A 9,091-nucleotide genomic window follows, 5' to 3' on the forward strand; every position below is an offset into this window, starting at 1 on the left:
TGCAAACTGGCAAAGGCCCAAAATTTTTTTAAGGTAAGGGGGTGTATATAGAAATATTTGGATTTCGGGGGGTATATATAAAAAATTCTCTGCAAAGGCCCAAACTTTGACATGCTAAAGGAATGGGCTGACATCTATTAGTATTGTTGCCCTTTTAGTGAGATTTGCTATATATATCCAATGTAACACAAACATTTCTATATACACCCTCCTATAAAAAAATTTGGTTGTTCTTGATAATATGCTCAAAAATTTATTATCGAAGAAATTGGTGATATTTTTTTGGGCCCTTTGTTCCTAATAACGTGCTTCATTAATATTAAAAATATCAACGATATTTATTATCCAAGAAATTGAGATAATTTTCATAACAAAGCAAATTCTATTTTAGTTGAAAATAGGGTGCTAAAATTTCAGTCTACTTCACATGTGCTATTTTTCTCTACTTCTACGGTATTTTTATTTTGTTTTGGTGTATATAGAATATTTAATTTATTTTCAGATGTTGTCTAAAAAAAACATTTATTTTGTAGTGAAAAACGAAATAAAAAATGAAATGAAAAGCAAAAAAACACAACAATGAGCTAAAAAAATTATGATGCATTATGTAAGGGCCCTTTTTTCATATTATGCCTAAGGCCTATAAAACTCTAGGAACGGGCCTGGGCTGTCTCAATGAGTTTCCAAGCCGAATCTCTATTATATTCACCCTGTAACCTTGGATCAACTATTCCTTGAAAATCTCCTATTTCGAGTTTTCGATTAACCCATGGTAGTATATGAATATAATTGTCTGGTGTTCCAATTTACGCTGGTTGACCCCTAACTAGCTCCAGCAAAACTACTCCCAAACTATATACATCACTCTTTTTATTGAGAATTCCTGTGTTCTGAAATCTGCAAAAAATATATCATTATGTTACATGCGTAATATTTTTAATCATATTTAGTTTTAATGGCACGTATAAAAATCATAATGAACTGAAAAATAAAATAAAATAGGAAAACAGCACTTGACAACTGGTCGGTTTCGTAACATGAACAAGATGCAATACAATAGGAAATGACTGATTGATTGTAGGATGAGAGATGTAGTATGATGAATTTTTCAATATCATTGACACTAAATCTCATAGGCTTAATACAATAATACCCATGCAGGTCTCTATAATTGGTACTTGAAAATGTTTCTCGAAGCAGAATAATCTAGGTACCGCATTCTAGAAATATGTCAAACACCATACTCCCCGGTCAAAAATGATATTTACGATACCTTTGCTTCTTTAAATCTCATACCTTGTATATAAATTAATAAAAAAAGATATTTAAAAATCTTGCAAAATAATTTGAGAACAATTCTATTTTTGAACTTTTTTTAAATAAATGAGAACTTATTTTATTTTACTTACTCAGGATCAATGTAACCATGTGAACCAGCCAAGCAATTAGTTAGGATATGAGTGTCACTGTCATTTGCGAAAGCTCTAGACAATCCGAAGTCTGAAATCTTCGCACGCGTGTTTTCATCAAGCAAGATGTTAGGAGGTTTCAAATCTCTGTGAATTATAGCTGGCTTGCATCCATTATGAAGATACACCAAACCTGTATTTCCAATAAATATCAGTCGCATATAGTTATGATTAATTTGGCCTTAATTTGGTTACATCATAAAGAAAACAAATATAAAAGGATGGACATGGTTGAAATTAGTTGCATACCATTTGCTACATCAAATGCAATTTGAAGTCTCTCACTCCATTCCAAAACGTCTGGGTTTTTATCTGCCAAAGTTTATATTTATGCAATTGTACGTACAAGGTGTCACGATTGTAAGACTATATATTACGTTATACCTGATAACCGTTGCTGAAGGTTTCCGCCTGGTAGATATTCAAAAATAAGTGCTCTAATTCCACCATCCGCACAATAACCAACAAGAGAAACGATATTCTATGATGAGCAGGCATCAATAAATTTACCTACAATTCAAAGTTTATGAAAGAAAAAAAAATGTTTAATAGAATGTCCGAATGAAAACGATATGATTTATTCTTTTAACCTCCCTATGAACTTTTAGTTACACCACAATTTGATAATAACGTCCTTCAACTGTTTTTAACTTTTCAACAGTTTCCTTCCCTTCTTTCTTCCTACTTTCATCTTCTGTTGTCTCAATTCCTCTAACTTTTTCATTGTTTGTCTTTCTCTTCATCTTATGTGAAATGAGTTCAAGTATGGATCACCTAATAGTATACGTGAATTTCTTCATTGAATTCAAGTTGCTCACGCCAATTCATTTTGCATTCACTTGGAATTTTAGTATGTGAATTCAATGTAAATGGAAATTGGTAATGGATACGTGAAATGAAAGCATCTCAGTACATTTAAAAAATTCACATATATGAAAATTCAATTTAGGAACACCTACATGAATTGAGTTAATAGAGTTTACATACGATTTCCAAAGATTCAAAAAATGAACAGAAAATCACTCATCAACTCACTTTTGCTTAATAACCTAAGCAACAAAATATTGGGTGTAACTAGAAAAATTCAAAAATATATTAGTAAGGATTTTGAAATAACACAAATATAAAGAAAATATTAACTAATGCATTGATGTATCTAACCTCTGATATAAACTCCTTATGCCCTTGCAATTCTGATAAAGAGAGTGTCTTCACAGCAACATTTTCACCATCAGGTATAATACCTAGATAAAACTTCCCAAATCCACCTTTTCCAATCATTTGTCTGAAATCATCAGTCATACTGATAACCTCCGAATAAGAAAATGCACGACATTTCGTGTTTAGCTGCTCATCCTTATTTGACTTTGGAAACATAGCCGGGCCTGGACCTATGTAAATATTGAAACTCAGATTCTAAGTACGACCTGTTTTAATTGGTTTATCTGAGTGTCTTCATAACATAATTGTGAGATTATTGAAACAACTTATGACATGCTCCATAAACTATTTTCAACTTATTAAATTCGATTTATTTTATCTTGTTATAGAATTAGTTTATACACGAGCACTTATATAATAAGCCCGTATTTTATAAGCATTAAAGTAAGTTGTTTATACAAAGTACTGCATCATACAAGCACTATAGAACCATCATGACAGCAACAAAATCAACAAAACAGCACCCGACTGATTCATCTCAACTTCTATGCACATTCCGCCAAAAGTCTAAAAACTAAACAAAACATGTACATCACAAATTTCGTTATGTACTGTTCTATTGATATAATATTGAAAACATATTCATCAATCTATTTTCCTCTTAATAATTCTGCTACCATGCAGTTCCCTTCCAAAGCCCTCCATCCACCTCCCTCGTATGTTGTAAACAAGGCTTTGATGGTTCATAACGAAAAGAACGACAATATGATTATTTACAAGGAAAAGAAAAACAAATTATCTTCTAAAATTTAAACATATTTGGTATTGGTATTGCAAGATGTTCATCATAACAATAATAAAGTTATTATATGTTAATGTAGCTATATATCGGCCAAAAGCAAACCTCAATTTCAAAGAACTATTCGACTTCTCCTTCAGTGACTCGGGAATGAGACCTGTGAGATTATTCTGTGACAAATTACTGCAAAAATGTGGTAACATATGAGACATGGAAAGTTACCCTATATGGAAACGCTCATACACAACACCATAAACTTACAGGATTTTCAGACGCGGTAATTGTGCTAAAAATTCTGGCAGGCCCCCGGTCAGTTCATTGTTTGACAAATCTCTGTAAAATAATAATTATTGTTTTAGTCTTGACAATTCAGATCATCACAGCATCTATATTGTTCCAGCATAGGGCTTGAACAATGATATTGAAAGGAGAAGATACTTACAGAATCTCTAAATTTGTGAGTTTAGAGAATGCAGCATCTATCCGGCCTGACAATTTGCTTGAGCTCAAGTTTCTGCTTGAATTTCAAAAAGAAAAATTTACCGTTGTGATTTAAAGAGTAATATGGACTACAACGATATATAAAGGAACCGAGAGGAGAATTTTGTGAAAGAAATCAGTCCAAATCAAGAGTGTGTTAAATCTTTCATGATTAAGTGTGTTTATTCATAACTTAATATATATTTTCCAAAATACCAAAAGTACTATGAGTTGCACAATAGAACAACTCTACATACATAAAGTAAAACAATTTAAAATATTTTGATCTAAAACTATGTCAAACTAAAAATGCTCATTTTATGTGGATTTTGAACCTAGAGAAATTGTGTTCTAACGTATCCTGAAAGGATTTGCAAGCACCAAGTTGCTTTTTGTTTAAAGACATAGGTTGGGGCAATCCGAACATAAAGCTCAATGTCCACACCCGTTTATTAGTCGACTTGACCTCCAATTAATAGAACAATATTGTAAAATTTGAGAATACAAGTACTCACAGTGAAATTATTCTTGGATTATTCGCACCACCGCAAATGAGACCTTCCCATCTAAAACCAGTTGGTCCACATGGGTCTCCTTGCCAATCTATTCTGGGGATCTTATAAATGTCTCTGATATTCCAGATGGCATCAACTGTTTTATTTTTAACAAGCCAAAAAAATTGTTAAGATTTCAAAATGGTATAACATGTACTCGGAGCATCAGCAATCAGCAGCACCGTTCGGGGAGGGAGCTTAGCTTTTATGAAGTCCAAAAAATCATTTATCTTTTATTACACTGGTACATGAATTACAGTGTTGAAGATTGGAACAAAATAAAATAAGAATAAATATTTAATCTTATCTCTTAGGGTTACAATTTGCTTGCAATCAAGTTCAGTTCTTAATAAAAAATAATGATAGTTTCTTCTCCACCATCATTCTTAAAAGCCCCCAAGATCCTTTTTTCTTTGCAATAATTTCGTACTCAATTCAGACAAAGTTATCCGAATCAGTTAATCTAGTATCCAGCAAATTCAACAAAAAAACAAATTTTGGGATTTTTGAGAATGTAGGAGCAGAAAAGTAAAATAGTCTTGCACCATGTGTTTTTCACCATTGGATCAATAGGTCTCATCATATCTCATTTGATATCATAGTGAGATTTATTAGTCTAATTATAAAAAATAACTTATACATGATGCAAGACTTATCTTATTTGTACACCATAGAATTGGCCTCGATTTGTATGAAAATGTGAGGATCCTTTACTCATAATAGGAGAAACTTACCATCGTCTTGTTGCGTGGCTGAAACGGTCTCAGGTATTACCCAGTAAATCTCAAAGGCATTGAGCATAGCAGGTAATTCAGAATCAGAGGTTGCTTCAATAAAAATATTTTTAATGCCCTTCCCTTTTTCAATTTTCATAGCTATGGTGGTTGGCTTCGGGTATGCAAGAGTGAGCGATGAAAAACAATAGTTTGAGCGATGGATTCAGAAACTGAATTGATAATCCATGAGTGTATCAAATGGTTGCACCATTCCCACGCTGCTCTGTTCAAATCCAAAGCTTCAGGTTGTTGAATAGCGCCATTGATGAATGCAAGTTTGTTCTTTGCACCCAAAGCACGCTTCATTGAACGACTCCAAGCTAAGTAATTGGAGCCATTGAGCTTGGGAATGATCGTAACCGAATTCGGTTCTTCGTTCGGATGAACGTAGAAAACCGATTCTACATCTTATTGCGGTACTGCTTGAATGATGATAGGTGTTTGTCGAGGAGGCATGGTTCAATTTGAAGAATAAAAAAAACGGAATCAATGCGTAAAAAATGAAGAGTTTAAAGAGAAAGGGATGAAAAAAATCACTGATTGAAACAAGAAAAGGAAGCAGAGAAGCAAATAGAAAAGCTTCTGCAAGTAACAATGGTGGAAAGAAGGAAGAAAAACAGAGGTAGAAGATGAAGATTGCGGCGGAAGCAACCGTAACAGAAAACGGTTAGGATCGGAACTTCTCTCACATGAGAGAGAAAATGAATGAATCTCTTATTTTCATTAGATTGAAAGTAAAATAGTTTCAAATTCTCATTTCACAGTAGAGAGATACATCAGTATTTAAGGTACAAGAGAGGAGCTTCAGTTCCTAATCTTAAGGAGTGGAGCGTATAACTTATTGTTGTTGCTAACCTATTCCTAAGGCAGTGGCTATGACTCCAACAACTCATCACAGTCAATTTCCTGTTACTAAGGAATACTAACAATCTATACTTATCTCTATTTTACAATAATTTATATATTATGCTTATTACGCCCCCGCAAGATGGGGTCTCCATCAATGACACCCATCTTGTCTCGAATTAGAGTGAACTGCAAGCGTGAGAGAGGTTTTGTGAGAATGTCTGCCAATTGATCCTTCGTGGAAATGTGGGAAACCTGTAGCTGTCCATTCTGAACCAGTTGACGCACAAAATGATAATCAAGAGCAATGTGCTTCATCCGTGAGTGAAAAACTAGATTGGCACAGAGGTAAGTTGCTCCGATGTTATCACACAATAGGACGGGTGTTGGAGTGTTGACTCCAAGTTCACCGAGGGGGTGGCTTACCCACCTCACTTCTGCAACCGTATGAGTTACTGACCTGTACTCCGCTTCCGTCGACGACCGTGCTACTGTGCGTTGACGTTTTGACATCCAAGAGATTGGATTTCCCCCAAGATAGATGATGAATGCTGATGTTGAAGTTCTGTCATCGAGGTTCCCTCCCCAATCGGCATCACTATATGCTTCAAGTTTTAAAATCTTGAGGTTTCTGAGTTGCAGGCCATGATTGATGGTTTGTTTGAGGTACCTGAGTGTGCGCTTGAGCTGCTGGAGGTGAGTTTATGTTGGTTGATGCATGAATTGAGACAACTTGTTGATCGGAAACGAGAGGTCTGGGCGAGTCAAGGTGACATACTGTAGAGCCCCGATGATACTTCGAAACTGTTTTGCATCTGTTGTAGCGGAACCATCAACCAATTTGAGAGATGTGGTAGTGCATAGTGGAGTATTTGTGGGTTTTGCACCTGCCATGTTGAACTTCTCCAGTAGATCACGTATATACTTGTGTTGATTCAGAAACAAGCCATTTTTTGTGGGTACAATCTCAATACCAAGAAAGTAGTGAGGGAAACCAAGATATTTGAGGGAAAATCTGTTGGACAATTCTTTCATAAACTGTTTTAGAAAGTGATCATGACTGCCTGTGATCAAGAGATCATCAACATACACCAGTAGGAATGATTGAACTCCATCCTTATTGTAAATGAATAGGGAGTCGCTGCAGCTTGTTGCAAACCCATAAGAGACTACATATGATTTGAGTGCTTCATGCCAAGCACGAGGAGCTTTTCTAAGACTGTAGATTGCTTTACGTAATTTGCAAATATGATTTGGAAAGTCTTTGTGGATAAAACCCGGTGGTTGTTGCATATAGACTTCTTCGGTGAGATTTCCTTGAAGGAAAGCATTATTGACATCAAGTTGGTGCATTGGCCAGCTACGTGCAAGTGCTATGGTGAGGACAATTTTTATTGTTTGAGGTTTTACCACAGGTGCAAATGTTTCTTTAAAGTCTATGTCGGGCGTTTGAGTGAAGCCTTTTGCAACTAGTCTAGCTTTGTATCTAGCAATTGTACCATCAGGATTTCTCTTGACTCTAAATAACCACTTGCAGCCAACAATGTTGTGATTGTTGATCTTAGGTACCAATGTCCAAGTGCCATTGTGTAGGAGAGCATCAAATTCTGCTGAGCAAGCTTGTCGCCATTCAGGAACTTTTAAAGCTTGAGTAATTGTGATGGTTCAATGTTTTCTGGCATATCATGTTTTGTAGCCATGAAGATTTTTTTCGGTTTGAAAATATTACTCTTGGATCTGGTATGAATGGGACTGCGAGATGGGTTAGCAGTAGAAGATACGGTGTTTGTGCTAGCGGAAGAAAGTATACCTGTGGAAGGAGCATTACCGCAACTTGAAGTCGGATTTGGCACTACTACCGGTTCTGAAATAGTGACCTCTGGGTTTATTTGTATGGTTGTTGGTAATGGGGAAAAGGTTATGGCTTGTTCTTGTTGGTTGTGAATTGGATTTGGAGAAGGAATTAATGTGTATGGAGGAGAGTCTAATATAGGTTCGGCTGGTGGTGTTTGTTGAAGTTGTGTAAGATTCTGATATGGGAACGAGTTTTCTATGAACTGTACATGTCTTGATATGTAGATTCGGTTCGTTGAATGATCAAGGCATAGATAGGCATGGTGGGAGTTGGAGTATCCTAAGAATATACATGGTTTGGATCTATTTTGTAGTTTGTTTTTGGTATATGGTCGAAGCCAAGGAAAACATAGACATCCGAATGAATGGAGATGATTGTAATTGTTGAACAAGATTTGGTATGGTGACTGCATTGACAGATTCGGTGTTGGCATTCTATTGATTAGATAAGTGGCGGTATTAAAGGCATAACTCCAAAATTGAGATGGTAAATTAGCAGGGTGAAGGAGGGTACGACCAGTTTCAACAATATGTCTATGTCGACGCTCTGCAGTGCCATTTAATTCTGGTGTGTGCGGTGGTGATGTGAAATGGCTAATTCCATGAGTTGCAAGTAATGGTTTTAATTTAATAAATTCACCACCGTTATCAGAATACAATGAGATGATGGGTAAATTAATGAATTTCTCAACAAGTGATTTAAATTGACTAAAAATTGAGAAGACATCAGACTTAAATTTCATTGGATAAAGCCAAATGTATTTGGAAAAATGATCAATAAAAATTACATAATAAACGAAACCATCTAAAGACCTAATAGGAGTAGGGCCCCAGACATCCGAATAAATCAACTCAAGAGGTCTTGTGCTTTTGAGACTGTGATCTGAAAATGGGAGTTTATGACTTTTGGCACAATGACATGAGCTACATTCGATGGAGGTAGGACACTTTATTGAAATTTGAAAACTTGATGCAAGATGCTTTATGATTCTGGGTGCAGGATGTCCTAACTTGTGATGCCAAATGCTTGAAGAATTCAAATTTGTTACTAATGCATGAGGTGGATTTGATAATGCAGGTGGCTTGATGGGAAGATGATAGAGGTCCTGTTTAAGAGGTCCTTGTAGTAGTGCTTGGCCCGACTTCAAATCC

General features: G+C 35.4%; 1 protein-coding gene and 1 long non-coding RNA gene across 2 annotated transcripts; both read right to left on the bottom strand.

The window, feature by feature from the left end:
- Positions 1-1,563: 1,563 nt before the first annotated feature.
- Positions 1,564-2,854, bottom strand: LOC120580670 (putative leucine-rich repeat receptor-like serine/threonine-protein kinase At2g04300). Its single transcript, XM_039834707.1, has 3 exons — positions 2,631-2,854; positions 1,854-1,979; positions 1,564-1,602 (listed from the first exon to the last, which is right to left on the bottom strand). Exons 1-3 carry the CDS (start codon positions 2,844-2,846, stop codon positions 1,564-1,566), a joined length of 381 nt encoding a protein of 126 aa, XP_039690641.1. The 5' UTR covers positions 2,847-2,854.
- An 842-nt stretch (positions 2,855-3,696) lies between these two features.
- LOC112421873 (uncharacterized) lies at positions 3,697-4,448 on the bottom strand. Its single transcript, XR_003012231.2, has 3 exons — positions 4,425-4,448; positions 3,872-3,943; positions 3,697-3,762 (listed from the first exon to the last, which is right to left on the bottom strand). It is a non-coding gene; the product is annotated as an uncharacterized lncRNA (long non-coding RNA).
- Between the last annotated feature and the right edge of the window lie 4,643 nt (positions 4,449-9,091).

This window comes from Medicago truncatula, chromosome 5 (assembly GCF_003473485.1).
Source record: "Medicago truncatula cultivar Jemalong A17 chromosome 5, MtrunA17r5.0-ANR, whole genome shotgun sequence".
NCBI classification, from domain to species: Eukaryota; Viridiplantae; Streptophyta; class Magnoliopsida; order Fabales; family Fabaceae; genus Medicago; species Medicago truncatula.

Coding starts and splice junctions, on each gene's coding strand:
- LOC120580670 (XM_039834707.1), bottom strand. CDS start 2,846: ATGTTTCCAAAGTCAAATAAGGATGAGCAGCTAAACACGAAATGTCGT. Junction 1,980..2,630: donor ATAAGGAGTTTATATCAGAG/GTTAGATACATC, acceptor TTTGAATTGTAG/GTAAATTTATTGATGCCTGC. Junction 1,603..1,853: donor CCTTCAGCAACGGTTATCAG/GTATAACGTAAT, acceptor TTGGAAATACAG/GTTTGGTGTATCTTCATAAT.